The sequence below is a fragment of the Oryzias melastigma genome, linkage group LG10 (genome assembly GCF_002922805.2).
Source record: "Oryzias melastigma strain HK-1 linkage group LG10, ASM292280v2, whole genome shotgun sequence".
NCBI lineage: Eukaryota > Metazoa > Chordata > Actinopteri > Beloniformes > Adrianichthyidae > Oryzias > Oryzias melastigma.
In genome coordinates this window covers 16,706,298-16,724,500 of record NC_050521.1, presented here as the reverse complement: position 1 = coordinate 16,724,500, position 18,203 = coordinate 16,706,298, and the positions used below count along the sequence as shown (strand labels likewise).

The following is an 18,203-nucleotide window of genomic DNA, read 5'->3' as shown; positions in this document are numbered from 1 at the left end:
TGAACTAAAGATCCATTTTATTTTGAAAACCAGCTTTAGCGTGCTTGTTTTTTTTTTTTAATAATCTTTTAACACTCCTTTGTTTCCCTCCCAATGAAAAAGATGGATCAAGGTGGAGTGAAGAAGATAACATACAGAAGAGATGACCATCTTAGCAAACTGGTCTACACTGAAAGTCCTGAGGAGGGAGGTCTGCTAAAAGTGGCTCCACACAGTGCCATGTCCATTAACTCTGCCACGTCTGTCGTTCTTCCGTCAAGCCCGTTAATGCAGCCAGGACAAGTGACCAACGGTCTCAGCAGCAGTCCCCTTCCAGAAGAGCTCACCCCGGCCCCTACCAGTATAGGCTTTTTGCTTGACACTCAAGAGCCCAAGGACACTACCAAAGATCAAAGGCCCCAGCAGGCATTTCCGACGCAGACTTCCAACACGTTTGGACAGCAACATTTACCCCAGTTGGAGACCAGTATAGCTGATTCGACAGAGTCCCCCATGGATTCTCTCATCGGAGGATCAGATCCCAACTTCTTTGCCATGAAAACTGAGGATTTTTCCATGGATAAAGTGGAGCAGGACCCTATTGATCTTGATAATGCATTTGATAATATTGGCAAAGATGTAGAACTGAACCAGAAGTTGTTCAATGACACGACTCTGGACCTGCTACAAGACTTTGATCTTTCTGCATCTCCGTCCGATTTTTATGTCGGCCATGATGCTTTCCTGTCCCCGATGGATAACGATCCCTTTCTTGTGGACGGGGATATTAGAGGGACATCTGAGAGAGACATTAAACCAATGGTGGTTGAGAGCAATGCCGCCATTGGGGCTGTGTCTCTTTCCTCCAATGGTGCGAGCCTGACGAGTCCAGAGCAGTGCAGTCCAGGCCTGTCTACTGCTGCTTCTTTGGCCTCCTCAAACACTTTACCCGCTTTGGTGAAGAAAGAAAAAGATTCTGACTTCATTCAGCTCTGCACCCCTGGTGTGATCAAACAGGAAAAGGCCTCGGCAGGCCACAGTTATTGCCAAGTGAGCGGGACCTCTTCAGACACGCCAGGTACCACCCCCATCTCTATTTGTGGGGTGAGCACTTCAGGAGGACAGAGCTACCACTTCGGTGTCAACCCCAGAAAAAACGAAGCTCAGCAGAAGGACCAGAAGCCAGTAACTGGCTTGTATCTCCCAATAACAACCATTGGTGGAGCCTGGATCAGGAGCCAGGGAGTTGGGAACAACTCTACAATCCACAGGGCCAGTGAGGCTTTCTCAAGTTCTCCCAACTCCACAAGCTTTGCAAGGTGAGAGCTATTTTAATATTAGATCTGAAATATTGTTTTATTCTTACTAAATTGAGCAAAAAATATAATTTTCTGCATTAGACATTTATTTAGAATCACTGCAATTTCTCAAAAATGCAGCTATCATCGGGCTGTTCTATAATCCAAAAGGAACGAATACTAATATTAAATAAAGTTTGAAAAAGCTGTACATTTCCTGAGACCCACATTTTGCGAAATAATCTGATATAACATTTACAGTAACTTCTTTTAAAAATATTCTGAAATCAGTTGCGAGGCCTATTGTCTAGATGCATAGTTTTTTGTTGAAGCTAAGGTATCAAACACCATCCCTCGAGGAGCCACCTGCCCTCCTTCCTTTTCACATTTTTCCACCCTTGGTCCTGCACATAACCTGGGTCAGGTGTGTTTTTCCAACGAGAAGCTGCAAAGGCAGAGGATGTTGCAAAAGGCAGCAGGACAGTGGGCCTTAAGGAGTGGAGTTTGACACCCCTAAATTAGGTTAAGGTACAGGGCAGAACGGCTGGAACGGACTAGATTAGAGGTTTTGGAATGGTTAAAACACATGGCCTCAACAGAGTTGAAAGGCTGCGGTGAGACATCAACATGAAAAGCTACATGATGTTATTTCTGCTAAATATCCATCTAGTTGCTCTTGAATGGTGTGGGAAACATGCTCTCACTAATTTTAGTTTTCATGTCTTATTATTTACTCAGATGTAAATGGGTCTATAATTTGTTATATATGTGTGCAATACATACTTTTAATTTTTCCAAACTAAGAAGCTTTTGTGTGCAGTTTTGGCCGGCAGGTCCTTTATTTAGCATTTATGTAAAGCAAATGTCTAATAGTTCATATGTACATTTGGTATATTTTCCATCCATTGTCACTCATTAAAACAATGTTAGTCTTGTTACAGTCTTGTATGACAGATGCAGACGTTTGTTGACCAGATTTTACATTTTATGAATAAATGCTCTTCACTTAGGCTATGAACATATGTGTTTTGATTTTTTTTTCTTATTGTGTTTTCAAAGTTCATGTTGGTGTAACACATAAAGAACATTTGACTTGCTAAATTAGTAGAAAAATACATGGCCTCCCTTTTAAGACAAATCACCTGCTTAGACTTGCTTTCAGATTTATTTTCATCAAGAGTTGAGATTAAGAAGAATGTCTTTGGGGACTCCTACTGTCCATGGGTGAACTTTTTGCTGAGCTGTTTATGGTTACTCATCGTACTCATCAACTTCAACAGCGGTTACACGCGCGTCATTAACGCAGATCTCTTTCCTCTTCAAATTTGTAAGCCCGGTTGGTTTCACTGACCTTCAGATGAGGCTCAGGAGGCGTTTAATATCAGCTGCCTCGTGCCAAAATTAAACTTATTTTGCAGCTGTGGCCGCACGCAAACAGATGCGACTCCAGGAAATGGCAGACATGTCTATTTCCAAAGTGGGGGATACATAAAACATTAGCTTGACATATTGGACATTCAGGATGTCACATTTGCATTTTAGGGAACAGCACATTGTTCTTGTCTCAGTCATTTTAAGCCTATATTGGTGCTGTGATTTCCTGTGGGCGGCGTCACAGTGTTTGCACGGCCTCACAAAATGCCTTTTGTGACTTTGTTGCTTCGCCGCTGTGGAGAATGTCTTAGATCTAGCTGGGACTGTGGCTCTGAGGCCCATTGGTGAACAGTGGCGTGAGAGGAATCAGCCATCTTAGAGGCTCTCTTGTTTGTGTTTCTTTAGCATTCACGCCTGTCTGATTTAGTATCTGACAGCTCAGAGTTTGGCAACGGTCAACAAGGACAGCATTTGTGGTTGAGTTTTCATTGCGTGTGGAAAGATGTTTGTCTTTATAGTGTTGGACCCTGAACAGATGGGCAGAAGCAACAAAACATATTAGTTTCACATAGATTTCTTTCCACCTGGTTTTTGTGTTCTTAAAAGGTGTGTGTTTATCGTAAGGATTATGTCTGCACATGTGGCCGGAGGGCAAATCATTTTGCTAGCTGTTTGGTCTGCCAAGCCTGTCAGAGTGGAGGTTTAGCATTTCTAGCTGTGTGGATCTGTCTGAGCGTGTGTAATGAGAGCCAGTTTGTTTTGGTGTGGTGCTTATTGTGCTTAACCTGTGTGACATAAGGGGCTTGAAATTCTGCTTTGGGCTGTATTGGCTCTGTGGTTTGAATGGGATTTGGAGTGAGCTTTATTCAGTCAATTCTGTTCCAACTTAAACTTGTATTTCGATGCTTCAATGTTCTCTTTGCACCAACTGGTAACACTAATCCTGTTTGCAGGATTGATTACTTCAGACCACATGCACGTTATATTAAACATCCATGTTACACAATCAGACCTAGTTTCGCTTTAAGATTAGCCATTTAACAAAGCTAAATTGTCTTTTAAATATATAACCTTTGAAGCTATTTTTGTGATACACAACTTCTATTAGCTATAACCGGTTGGACAATGTGATTATAATCTGAGAGAAACTGAAACTTTCCATGAAAAGAAATGCCTCCAGCAAAAGGAGAAGACATGCACAAAAATTATTTTTCAATAAAACACACAAAAGTCACATGACATTATTTTTTTACACAGAACTAAGCACATTTTTTTAATGTGAAAACATGCTGTAAATCAGTAAGTGTTTCAGAAATATAATTGTATCAATTTACAAAATGCAAAGAAACAAAAGAAATTCTCAACCAAATGAATATTTGGTGTTTCCACCTTCCATTGATTATTCTGGAAACACTTGCACAAAGTTAGGAGTTTTGTGGGATTATATTTGGGGTTTAATCAACTAATTTTACCAAACAGGTACGAATGAGCATCAGTGCCCCATGTAGGTTGAAACCCAACTATGAACTGAAACAGAAACTGCTAACTGGTAGGGTTGGGTGATGTGACCATAAAAAAAATCTCAATTTTTTCATACCAAATTCCGATTTCAGTCATTTTTTTCTCCCTCCCTTTAACAAAAACTACAAATGATGGAGTATATTCTACAAAACTGTTTTATTTTATCATCTTCATTGGAAGTTGGCCTGACGACAAAGTGCAACTAAATACAAGCTGTAAAAGTGTTAGTAAAACAATGTGGCGGGTGTTTTGTGAGCAGCCGCTAGCTCGAGCATCTCATAAAGGGAAACACTTCTCACATTCGACAGAGTGCCTCTGTTTCAGGTGTTGAAACAAAGTTGTTTTAGTTAGTCCCACTTTTGGTAGCACAGCCTTCAAGCAGATTTTGCAGAGTGTGGTTTGTTGCTCCAAACCTGAAGACACAGAACCAAACCAGTTCTATAAAACTGAAGAAACTGTTCCTGTTTTGGGAACAAGCTCCTCTTTTGCCATTTGCCTTTCTACCGTCTGCACATTGTGAGAACAGAGCGAGCTGACCTTACCCCAAACAACGCAAATCTAAGAAAGCAGAGTGCTGTCAAAATATATACAAATTTTCCCAAATGTAAACATCAATAAAATTGATTTATTGCCCAACCCTACAGCCAAGGCCAGGCTGTAAGAGTTGGTTTCATGTCTATAAGGTTGAGCACAGCCACAAGATACAAGGTGCACCAACAAGGTCTTTCTAAAATAACTATTTCAAAGCAGACCGGCGTTTCACAATGTGGTATAAAACACTTTGGAAGAAGTATGAGAAAATCGGGTAAACTCGAGGATCGTAGATGTAGTGCAGCAGATGAAAAATACATCAAGTTTATTACTCAGCAAAATCGGAGGATGTCCAGTAGTGTCATTAGCTCAGAACTGTCAGAGACTAAGCACACCCATCAACTGTCTAGAGAAGTCTGGCCAGAACCAGTCTTCATGGTAGAGTGGCAGCCAAAAACCTCAAATGTGGAAACAAGACAGAGACACTCAAATATGCAGGAAAACATAATAAAAAAACTGGGGTGCAGAAAAATAACAGCAGCTGCTCTGGACTTATGACTCAAAAATGGAAATAATTGGCCGGAGCAGAAGGGCTGGAGAGCAGAACAATGAATGTCTGCAGGATACAGTGAAGCATGGTGGAGGTTCTTGAATGTTTGGGACTGCATGTCTGCAAATTTTGTCAGGATTAATTGTGTTTTCAATGCATACCCATCATGCTAAACATGTATTCTGCGGGACAGAAGAATATGATGCAGCCTACAGTTTCTGTACCCACAGGAGATCAAGGATTAACTCTCTGAGATGTTAGGAACAACCTACCAGCTAAGCTCCTTCAAAAACTACTTTAGAAGAACTTATGATGTTTTGAAGGCAAAGAGAGGTCACACTAAATATCAATTTAATTTTGCTTTCTCTTTTATTTTTTTCTGCATTTTGAAATGTTTATTGTTCAAGATTCAAGAAAGAAGAAATAACTAAATGATCAAAATCAGATAATATATTTTTAAACAACTTGTGACTCGTGGTTCTAAAGTAAAACTATTACCTTGTTTTTGTTAGCTGGCACCAGCTAAACGGCTGAAATGTTGTGACATAGTTGACATGTTCTGGTCTAAATACCTCAGACATAGACCAGCACAGTTCTCTTTTTAACCCTGAATTTCAAGGTCTTTTGAAAACGGCTCCTGTCAGGCAGGTTACTTGACTCCATACCTCGCTCCTCTTCAGCAGGGTGGGCAGGATCTGGGATTTCCTCCTCTTACAGCCTTAAGCCACTGTGCAAATGTAACTGTTGATGTATGCACAAAGAAATTGTCATTCTCAAAATGAACGTTTAAAAAAAACTTGTTTTCTAGTTTCTGCTTCATTGGGGTGTCAAACTTAATCACACAGGGGGCTAAAATCCAAGGCACACCTTAGGTTGTGGGCCGAACAGGATCCACATTTTTTGAACTCACTAAAACTACATTTTTAAACTTTAAAGTCATAACTTTTAAACATAACTATGAATAAAAAAGGCAGGAATATTATTCCAGAATAAATCAACTTAAATCTTAAATAACTTTCAGAATTTTACTCTCCGTAAAAATATATTTTGTCCAAATTATACAACTTAGAAATCACTGGCCATGAATTAATTACAATAAAATACAATGATCTGGAGGACCGGATATAATTACCTGCCTTGACTTTGACACGTGCTACAGACATAATATAAATGGAAATGGTACAATCACTTTAGTCTTTAGGTTGACTCCTGCCTTCTTTCAGAACACAGTGGGCACTTTGGGGGTTTTTAATTATTTATTTGTTAATGTTCCATACTTACTCTGCTGAACTTAAAGAAACAAATTTTTTTAGGAAGGTCAATGCCAAGTCTGTTGGTCCTTCACATCCATGGTCCCTAACTCATGAGCTGCAGACTGGTTCTGGTCCATGGGACATTTGGTAGCCTGCCACAGAGAGAGAGAGAAAAAGAACATTATTTATATTTTTTCCATTTTATTAATAATTTGATTCTAAATTAAATTTTATTTGGGAAAACAACTGGATTCTCCACCACATCCAACTCATTTTGGACTTATGTCAAGGAGAAATCACCAGTCGAAAAAATATCCGCTAATTTCTTAATCTGGCTACGCCGCCGACCACTAAATTGAAACCCCCAATTTAGCAAAGTTAACAAAAAACAAACACATTTGGAAAGCCTACTTTTGTAGAATAGAGCCTGTGAGAAAATAGAAGAAGAGCCTCTGTCAACAAAGAAAAAGAAAGCTGCGTTTAATAAACAAAAAACAAGAGTCTTTAATTTAAATATGGATTCATTGCAACAAATGTTTCCATCCATACACTATCATAATAATGCATAATTTTTAGGAACCAGGTGTCTAATGTGATGAGAATCTTGATACTAAAATTGTTCAAACAATGAATTCCTGCTTATTAGATTTAGAAAACACCAGTTTTTGTTATGAGTTAAGGGAAAATTGTTATCACATTTAATGGTTCCTACACAAATTTAGTGTAAAAATCAAGTTAAACTAATTGAAGATGTTTTACAGAGGATGAAGATAAACTTTAACTTCAAATGTTTGAGGAAACTTGAAACTAAAAAGAAGAAAAAATCCAATACCCACTTCAGCCTCGTACATGCCGATATGTAAAAAAAATATGGCCTGACATTAGGGACATTGGGGGGGTCTTAAAGGAGCTAAAGCAAATGACACCTGTTTGAGCAGCCGATCTGCAGCCACACTCAACGCTCTAGCTGTGTGACAGCTAACGGGACTCCATTGTATACTGCGACCAGTAATAACATTTATCCAACATTTTGGATGCACTTAAAATACGTAACACAATGCAGCAATCTGCATCTTGGCTGCACCTATTATGTGTCGCCAACATCAGCTTTTGAGCGCATAAATACGCAAGAATAACATCAGCCGTAGCAAATTACCTTCGAAGTTTGCTATGTAAGACGACAAATACAATTTAAATAATTTTTGCATTTTTATTTTGAAGTTTTTTGCTGAAAAGACAAACAATATACCTGACATCGTTTATAGTGACTCTTGGTAGCTCCAAAGACATCTTTTAAACTCCAAATACTTCGCTTTTTCCACATAAACAAAAGCCCTCTGCCCCAACCGGAAGTAGGTCGAGCACATAACCCATACATAGTCTCGCCCACAACTCGGAGGTGAATTTCTGTTGAACTACTGCTGCTCCGCAGAAAGAGAATATTTTTAATTTTGGCTAAAAACTGCATAATTATAATAAAAAAATTACTGAGAACGCTTTTACAAAAGATCAAAAGATGATTGGAGATGGACCTCAAAGCACAATGTGGCCTGAAAAAGGTTGGGGTTCACTGCTCTACATGACTTGTTTTTATTTCACTTTGGGTGTTTTAGAATTCTAGAAAGGACAGAACCTCCACGTTGGTCATCATCTTCCAAACAATGAATCAGTGTGACTGTAAGCCTTCACTCCACCCACCTCTTCACCTTTGTTCAGTTGCCCTCCACCTCTGTCCCTCCATCCTGTCCAATCTCTCTGAGAACAAGTCCGTCAGCAGGAGCTGCCTCAAGTCACCTTCATGGCGCATGCTCACGTGTGAGGCACGTCTGTTTGATTTGTGTATGTGCGTGTGGGTGTGTCGCTGCGGCTGTTGCGCGCAGGAAGGCACACCACAGAGCACTGGCATGAAGCGCTCACTCTCCTGACCTACTTTCTCTCCCGCCTCCCCACATCTGGCGCCGAATGGCTGCACTGGATGAAATGCCGGCCATTCCAATAGCTTTCACAGAACTGCTTCATTCCTGTGTAACCAACCAGAATTTTTTATTTTTATAAAGACAAAAAGGTAGAGGATTTTCTTTAATTTAGGTTAAGAAGATTTGAACTTTTTTTTTTCTTAGTTGTTCTAATATTACTAAAATTAAATGTTTGTTGACAGACTTTGCTTTATCTAACTAATTGCTTTATTGGTTATGAGACCAGCACCAGCTGTTTGTATTCAGTGTGTTTAAGAGGCTGGTAAGCAATCCTTTACTTACATGGTCACTGGTGACTTGGATCAAAAATAAAATCCTTTAGGTTTGTTTTTCCTCCAAATTAGGTTTTTATTTCCTCTAGTGGTTTTGAATCTAATATTTGCTGCCTTGGGATTGCTATCCTCTGGAGCACGTTTTTCAGTACATCATAAAGAAAGAAACTGAAACTTGCTGGTGATGTTGATACTTGGAGGCTACTCTGTGTTACACATATCTTCCTAAACCTCCTGAGACCTTGTGTGCACATATGAGGACAACTAGCCTATAAAAAGGCACTCCAAAGGAAAGCCCAAGTCTCAGGAGGTTAAAGTCCCACTCTGATTATCTATTGATCTATGGTGGTCTTTTAATGATGATTTTGCCCTTTTTAGAACATCCAGAGGTTACTTTCACTCATCTGCTTACTTTTGGAGGAACATGCTGCACAGACAAGAAGTGTGCTCAACTACAGGGCTATTGTCTTAAGAGAAAGAAGTGCAGATGTTTGAGTGTGTGCCTCAGCAATGACTCAAACCTCCAAACTCACTAAAAACTGTGTTGATATTCTGCGTGTGGAGAAGAACCAGAGCACGTCAGACTGTTCCCCTTTCTGTTTTGGTTGGTTGGTCTTTGGGAAAAGGAGCATTTGCTTACCCTCTACCCCTGCTTTCCTCTTCAAGCCCTCTGAGTTTTAATAAAGAGGCGTTTGTGCAGCAAAATAGTTAACTTTTAGTTGGTTGACCAAAGAAGCAAGTCTATTTGGCCTGAGATGTGGTGTGAATGTACAAACACCACGAAACGCCAGTGTGGTGTAAAAGTAAAAATGTGCTGGTGTTTACGGGCGACATAAGTTACTTGTGACGTTTAGAGCTAAAAGAGGATTATGAGTTGGTAAGTAGGGCAGTGGGATACAGGCATTGTTGTTCCTGTGTGACATGCCTTTCCTCATTTAAAAACCCAGGCTGGGGTTCCTTTGCTCGTGCTTGGGTTCAACTTCCAAGCCCATTCCAGAGTGTTTGTAGGTTTGTGTCAGTGCTGAGCTCTGACCTGCAGTAAACTCTTGAGGGAATGCAATAGCTTCCTGTTGACAGCACGCAGTCCCTCACAGATGGTTCCATGAAGAGGAAACTTTGTCTTCTCACACTGGTTTTGCTGCTCTTTTGCCCTGTAATTCAAAAACAGAGATTTGTAGCTGTTCTGTGGCGTTGGTGCAATCCCAGGAGCTGCCTCACTTTAGTGCTTTCCGATGCGTCTCATAGCTGAAAGTGCACCATCTGTGGTAATGCAGTGCAGTAATTATTTGTGCTGCATGGTAAATCATTATGGATGTCCTTCTGATGCTGCATCCGTGACCTTGTGAGGAACAAAACACTGGAGCTTTTCTAATCCTCTGATTTCATTTCTCAGATTTATTAGCATCCTTTGTTTGTTTTTTGGCAACACAAACCCTCCATGTCTCAACTTTTTTAAAGCCTTATGAGATATTACAATTCTTAACCTCCACAGCCCCTTTTATACAGAGACTTCATTGTATTATTGCAAACTGGGCTCCTCAGTCTGCTTTAAAGTGTAGAAGTTCTGCCTACAAGAAGTGTGAAAACAGCCTAAGAATGAGAAGAACAAAAACGAATGGTATGGCGTCCGTTCAGCCATGGCTCCTAATCCACTTGACAACTGTTGCATGATTTCCTCAGAACGAAAAGCCTCCCAAGAATGTGGTAAACCCATTTTCAACTTTTCCAGTTTTTGATTTCTATTCATTTAAACTCTTTTTTTCTTCATTTGGATGAATGAGCTAAAACAATTTTTATGTAGAAAGTCGCAGCAAACTTGTTTGCACATATTACTGCCAAATAACAGAATTATTTCTATTTCGTTTCCACGATCATGATTAGATTTTCCATTTAATATCAATTTATTTTCAAATTTTCATTAAAAAGCCATTTTGTTTGGCTGTGAAAAACAATTTTCACATTACTGATGACATAAACTAATTAAAAATTGAATTTTCAATTATAAAATAATGAATTTTTAGGTTAAAACTTTCTGAAAGCAGTTTTTTTGTGCCCCCAAAAAACGGCAATCAATAAATCACGTTTAAGGAAAATTAATTAGTTGAATCAACATTGCGTTTTCTCAGATGATTGTGGGTGGAGTTTGGTTTTTCCAATAATGGGCATGTAACGGAGCTAAACAGGAGAACAACGCACAAGCCAGATCATGCATCCAATATCCACACAAAGCTGAACAGCTGCTGTCAAGCTGTCGTGAAATAAATTTCATTCCCTGAGAATCATGCAGGCAAAAACATTGCCAGAACTTGAAGGGAGTTTCTTCATATTATCACGTGTACAAATGAAGCTGGTGTTGGGTCAACAAGAGGAACAGGTCATATAATCCACAATAGTTGCACAATCAATTCAAATTGTCTCTGTTAAATTTGATTCCATAAAGTAAAAACTGATTATTTATGACCCATCATCAAGCCTTTGCATTGTTTAAAATATTTTGTTAAATAAAAATAAAACAGCAAAAGTTGCAATACAATGTATTTTGTGTCACCATTAAGGGGTGTTATTGTATTAAAGCATGGATATATTTAGGCCAAATCTGAGTTGCTAGGCTTTTCCCTATTCTTACATTTAACCCTCTAAGTGAAGAGATGTGGAAAAATATTGTCTTCAAATTCAGACGTTTCTACTGCTTGATGACGTCATGATAAGTCAGCAGTCGTCTACGTTAGCACGTAGCTGCTAGCGCTTGGAAAAATACATAACAACATTGGTTATATAACTTTAAGAAATCATGCTATTACAAAAAAGTAATTACTAACAATAAAATGTAAACTTTTGTGTTTTAGAGCACACCCATGTGAAAAAATGCATTTCTCCTGTGCCCACAAGCGATGCGGATCACCCCGAGACTGACTGAACATTTAACACGAGCTGGTTCTCGAGAGATCTTGTTCTTTTTGTCGCGGTGTAGAGCTGCTCAAAGAGGCTCGGTGTGCTGCCAACTAGCAGCTGGGGGTTTTGGTGGAAAACACAATTAAAACGCTAAAGGACGCTCAAAAATATCATCAACATTCAAATCTATACAAGTATCGCCAAACAAAAATATGAAGATATATCACCAAATTGATTTTTCCCTACATCCCTAGTACCCCGGCCCAAATTGCTACAGCTCCTCCTTAAAAAAAAGACTTTCGGAAACCACTGCAGCTTCAAATGCCCCTAAAATTGAAGCAATAGGGAGGAGTCAGAGGGGTAGGGAAGCAATTCAGATTCTGCCTTATTCTATTATTTTCTTTCCCGTTATTATGATTCGCCTTTCATGATGCCCGTTCTTGCTCCTGTATTTTGATAAATACATTTCTCCTAAAAAGTGGGACTTATTTATGGCTTTATTCTTCCAAACTTTTATTTTTTGTATTTGCAACTTATACTCCAAAGCAACTTATAGCCTGAAAGATACACTAAACTAGACAATAAAATCCAATTTGGAGATCTTGGTGTGCTTTGTATTTTGAGTTTCTTGCATTAAGTTTAGAAAAGCGGCTCGTATCCATAGCTTGGAACTGTTTTGCCGTCATTGAGACCTGGACACTCGGGAGTCACCGAGTCCACCATGAACTCCTTTTGTATCACCAAGTGTCCCAGGGTCAAATGTCAGGCCATCTGTCCTGCAGCTAAAGCTTCCACAAAACTGGGTCATGCAACATGAATGATCCCCAGCAGGCCGGCTAATCTACAGCGAAAGAAAGGGAATCGAGGTGTTTGAAGGAGCCGTCAAAAGTCCACAACTCTTTGAATTGATTATATTGGTTCAGCAGGAACGGAAGCAGTGTTATAAAAATGAAAGTCAAACAGAAAACGATTGAAACTGTTCTGCTGAAGGTCATTATGAGTTTGGTTTTAATTTGGTCTGTTGTTTTAGTCTAAACGACAACTTTAATATTCAGTTGTTACTGATTTGAGGTTCTTTATCACTTAAATTGAAGGTTTGGAGACTCCGTTTATCCTAAAATGTAAAACCCCAGTGTTGAAAGCAAGCATGCATTGACTGATTGGATATTGATAGGTTTATTGACCCCTCACTGATGGCTTAGTGGAGCACAGAAACTCTTCTCCCCTGCAGGGAAATGCTTCTAGACTCAATGCTTTGACGTTGTATGCAAGTTTTCCCATACTTCTCCTTCCCACTGGTGGGAATTTGTGTACTTTCAATATACTACTAGCATGTTGTATATTTGAACGTCTGGTTAAAATGTTTTGAGAAGCTTTTATCCAATCAAACTGTTTTCCCTGAGGCGGCGTATGTGTACACAAACATACAGGCAGACGTGTCTCCAACACCATATCCTCTCATTGTGGGTGTTGTTTTTGTTGTGGCCACTGGGCTAGAAAGGGGGTGTCGATGTTTGGCGCAGTGATGCAGCAAAGCCGGACCTCCTCTAGTGGTAATTTAGGGGAAGTGGAGCCTTTGAGCGTTCTGGATCTGGAAGTGATTGTGGTTTAATCGAAGGAGGCTGTGGTGGGGATTATTTTAGAGCTGTAGCTAAATCACATAATTAAACTTTTATAAAATGTCTTCAAGATGTGGTGGAGAGGCTTTTAAAACAAGTGTTTTTCAGTAATTTACTGAAAGGTTTTGTGCAAATTTAAAAGAACACAAACATGAAAATTAAATATCTCATTAGCTGGACTAAATAGCAAATATCTGCAATAATTCTCTTGTTTTTGTCCTGCAGTTCCACCTCCAGGTCAGAAGGAGGCACTCCTTCATCCACAGTGCAGGGAAAAACGGGGACTCATAAAATCTGCCTGGTCTGTTCCGATGAGGCGTCCGGCTGTCACTACGGCGTTCTAACCTGCGGCAGCTGCAAAGTTTTCTTCAAGAGAGCAGTGGAAGGTGAAAATCCCCCAGAAATCAGAGCTGTTTATTATTTATGTTTACAGTATGACTAGAGTCTTTTGTGTACGTTTCAGGCCAGCATAATTACCTGTGCGCTGGAAGGAACGACTGCATTATAGACAAGATACGGCGGAAAAACTGCCCAGCATGCCGCTTCCGCAAGTGTCTGATGGCCGGCATGAACCTGGAAGGTGAACCGCAGTGAATGACCTTTCATTTTTCTTGGTTTTAACGAGTCCCTCAAACTGACGTGTTTGTTTTTCTTCTGAAGCTCGCAAAACCAAGAAGTTGAACCGTTTAAAGGGCTGCCAGAACAGCAACCCGCCGGAGATGATCCCTTCACCGCCAGTTGAGGCCCGCTCACTCGTTCCCAAATGCATGCCGCAACTGGTCCCCACCATGCTCTCCCTGCTGAAAGCCATTGAGCCGGACACTCTCTTCGCCGGCTACGACAGCACCCTGCCCGACACCTCCACACGCCTCATGACCTCTCTCAACAGGCTGGGCGGGCGACAGGTCATCTCTGCTGTGAAATGGGCCAAAGCTCTACCAGGTCAGCAGCAGAAACAGATCATATATTTCCACAACCTTCATCCTGTCGACTGTTTTAGAACGTAAACCGATCTTCTACGCCGTCTTCGCTTCTCCTCAGGATTCAGAAACCTGCACCTGGATGACCAGATGACCCTGCTGCAGTGCTCATGGCTTTTCCTCATGACTTTCGGTTTGGGCTGGAGGTCTTACCAACAGTGCAACGGCAACATGCTGTGCTTTGCTCCGGACCTCGTCGTGAATGAGTACGTAGTTTAAAGGTTGTTCCGCACCAAAACGATTGCAAGAAGTTTGACTTCTGATAAGTCTTCTTGTTGATGTCAAAGGCTGGATTATTTTTTTACTATAATTACTGACCCACTCAAATGAAAATTTGGTGTTTTTAATATATTCTTGTGCAATTTTTCTAATGATGGAGGACACATAAAGAGAAGTAAGCTTCAAATTGCATTTCTGAGTATTTCTTTATTAAAATTCTTGTGAATCAGGAGCAGAAAAAAAAAAATGTAGTTGTGACTTAGAAGCTACAAGCGTCATGCAACAAGCTCCCTGCTCCGCTCCTTTCTGATGCATCCACTTGTAGACGAATAGATCCATGAACGTCTTTGTTTTCCTCGTCTGAGCCGATATCTGACTCCAATGTTGCTCGTTATTTTTGTTGCACCGCTAATGTTAGGTTGAGGTTGTGAGGATTTTTTTTATTTTGGCAAAAAACGGCACACTCATAATTAAAAGACCACTGGGAACACTTTTAAAATAGATCAAAAGATAATCTGAGTGGAACTTGAAACCGAGCTGTAACCATGACTGAATAAAAATGCGACTTGTCGTTTGAACCCACAGGGAGCGGATGAAGCTGCCCTTCATGGCTGACCAGTTCGAGCAAATGCTGAAGATTTCCAACGAGTTTGTCCGGCTGCAGGTTTCCCATGAGGAGTACCTGTGCATGAAGGTTCTGCTGCTGCTCAGCACAGGTCCAATTCCCTCTACTACCTGCCCTGTTCTATGTTGAAGCTTGATGCCATGATCACTTAAGAAAACACCACATTTTTCTCACCCCAGTGGTGTTTAATGCACATCTCATCTGTTGTTAGCCTAAAGCTAGAACCTGCTAAACAATAAGAGTCGGTCTCTTCATATCCTTGACGAGGTCTGCTTTCTCTCCTGCAGTGCCAAAGGACGGCCTGAAAAGCCAGGCGGTGTTTGATGAGCTCCGTATGTCCTACATCAAAGAGCTGGGAAAAGCGATTGTGAAGCGGGAGGAGAACTCCAGCCAGAACTGGCAACGTTTCTACCAGCTCACCAAGTTGCTGGACTCCATGCATGAGGTACCGTTTCCACCAGCTCCATTTTTACTCATTCTGTGGCTCTCCTTTAGTACAGGAAATTCATGAAATTACTTTTTTTATCGTCTAATTTTTTTACGTTTTTGACATAAAAAAAAGTATATAGTGTGGCATAAAATGAACTGTGAAGTTAATATTCCAAAATTTAGCATTTTTAAAGTCTTTTTATTTTTCTATTTTTGCAAACCTCCCCTTCATCTTTGCAAATACTTATTTTCTCATAAACATCTCACACTTTTGTCCGGAAAGTCGTGATCAATATTTATGATCCAAATGTTGGTTATATTTCTGTGTGGGAATTTTCAAAGCCAGTATAGTTGAAAAATGACAACAGATTTCATTGCGCCCCCTTGTGGTTCGTCTGCAGATGGCGGGAGGCTTGCTCAGCTTCTGCTTCTACACCTTCGTGAACAAATCCCTAAGTGTGGAGTTTCCAGAGATGCTGGCAGAAATCATCAGCAACCAGTTACCAAAATTCAAAGCCGGGAGCGTCAAGCCTCTGCTCTTCCACCAGAGGTGACTGATTCATGTGACACAATGCCTTAAAATCCCACCACAACACCTCAGCAGCCCAACAAAACTCCCCCGTCAAAGAGAGAGAAGCGTCAACTAAAGGACCTGCCGTCTTAAGCTAAGAGAGAATGGGGTTTTCAGAAACGAGTATGCAACTTTGGGTGGAAAAAAAAAAAGAAAAGCGATGTTTATGTATAAAAAAAACCCCGACTATGAGCATGAAAGGTTTTGTTTGTGGAACAGTAAGATGTAGTGTGTGAAACCGAGTAGGAAGTTTTCGTCACAGGTAATTGCAAATAGAAATAGGCTAACATTGCTGTTGTCTCAGGTGTCTTACCTCAAAATTCAGAGCGATATCTGAAGCAGATATTTACAGAACAGAACAAATATCTATGTACAGATTCTAATAGTATTTTCTACATTTTCACATTAAGACAGTTTATACAATATTTCCAGGTCGTAGTTACCTGAGAAGGTAGCAAAGCTTAATATCACACTCTTAAGGTAAGCTTTTTATTTTTAGTTTTTATAGGTTGCTTTTTTTTGGTTTAACAGGGGAAAAAGTCTGTTTTCTAATGATTTTAAGAAGCATTTTTCTTTGTGTTGATTAACTTTTTGGACATTAGCAGTCGGTCCACTTTTTAAAGAATGATTTCTCCCATAAGCCAACCTTTTCCAGGTTTACATGTCAGTTACAAAAGGGAAAAAGATGTGCCTTTTTTGCTTCAAATAGCCATTTTCTTCCTGCTGTACTTCAACCTGTCATGTCATAGTTGATTGTACTTTTTTATATTACACACAGTTGCAGCTTTCTGTTTTTTGATGGCTGTTAAATCTTTAGAAGAAGTGGCAGCTCGGTCCATCCTCGATGTGTAGAAAAATGATCCTCGTGACGCGGAAATCTCACCCCAGCCTGCTCTCCTCCTTTGTGATCTTTCGCACACTCTGCTGCACAAGTGCGTTTTCAAGCACTTTTTTTTTGTTCCGCGAAAGGCTTTAAAAAGACTGTGAAGAAAGACTGTTAATCCGTGCTAGTCTTTCATACTTTAGGTTAGAAGTTACAACTTTTTTAAGAGGGAAACGGCCCCACACTCCTGTCCAAGCAGTCGAGTAATAAAAAGCCGATGGATTTCCGTCGTCACACATGAGGGGGGTCGCTTCATTCTTGTGGCGAGTTTATGATCCTTCAGGAATATTGAAGTGGTTTTAACAGGACTCAAACCCTCTGTGTTTGTTTTTTTTACAGTGGTTTTGGTAAAATAAAAGAAAACCTAAAAAAAAGTAATATTTTCACCAGTGACTCTCCCGCTGTCTTTGCTCTCAGTTAGCATCTTATTTTTACGAGTAATGTTTCTATCGGTAGCCGACGTATTAATTGTTTCTATGTTGAATAAATAGTTGAACAATTTTGGAACTAAGTCACTGAAGTGTTTGGAGAGAGTCTTGATGCCACTGTCATATATATGTGTGTGTGCTGTGAAGCTGGAGTTTTAAAGATGCCGTCTCTTTCTGAAGAGAACAAAGCTCTTTGGCGCCTCGACTATTTCTCGGCTGAGATTATAGTTAATCCTGAAGCTTCCTCTATTTAAGCGGCAGGTGAGTCGTGTTGCATTTCCCCGTGAAAAAACGGAGTGATATTTTTTATTTGTTTGGCTCTTATTCGGATCCGAGGAAAAAGATTGAAACGTATGTGTAAAAGTTTTTCGGAGTGACTTTTTTTTTGTCTCTTTCTGCTAAATTTTAGCCCTCCGAAACAAAGTAAATAGGAGTGTTTCCCTAAATGTCCGTGCATTTCTCTTAAACCCAACAGTTTGTACGATAGATGGCTTGTGTGTACAGTACTCTGGGTCAGGTATTGTCAGATTGGTGATCCCCGTAAACAGCTCTTTGTAACCCCAAAAGTCCTGCTATCTTAGCGCCCCCATTTGCAACTTACCCAAATGTCTGTGTCTTAATTAGCGTTGCATGTTTGATTGTTTACTGCGAGGTCGGGGCCCCGGCGTTTGAGCGCACTGCACACGGATCACAGTGGAAGGTGCACCGTTTTCTTATGGGAGGCCGGCATGGAATGGATCCTTTGGGGAACCTTTCAGGTGCCAAACTCCCACGGCGTCGTCTTTTTTTTTTTTTTTTTTTTT

At 40.3% G+C, this 18,203-nt stretch overlaps 1 protein-coding gene across 1 annotated transcript in view; it reads left to right on the top strand.

Moving 5' to 3' along the window:
• nr3c1 (nuclear receptor subfamily 3, group C, member 1 (glucocorticoid receptor)) overlaps positions 1-17,479 on the top strand; it is a 19,904-nt gene extending 2,425 nt beyond the window's left edge. The window contains exons 2-9 of the mRNA XM_024284213.2: positions 103-1,298; positions 13,491-13,651; positions 13,729-13,845; positions 13,926-14,207; positions 14,307-14,451; positions 15,050-15,180; positions 15,377-15,534; positions 15,920-17,479. Coding sequence (XP_024139981.1) covers positions 103-1,298; positions 13,491-13,651; positions 13,729-13,845; positions 13,926-14,207; positions 14,307-14,451; positions 15,050-15,180; positions 15,377-15,534; positions 15,920-16,072 — 2,343 coding nt within the window. The 3' untranslated portion in view covers positions 16,073-17,479. The remainder of the gene's footprint in view (positions 1-102; positions 1,299-13,490; positions 13,652-13,728; positions 13,846-13,925; positions 14,208-14,306; positions 14,452-15,049; positions 15,181-15,376; positions 15,535-15,919) is intronic.
• The last annotated feature ends 724 nt before the right edge of the window (positions 17,480-18,203 follow it).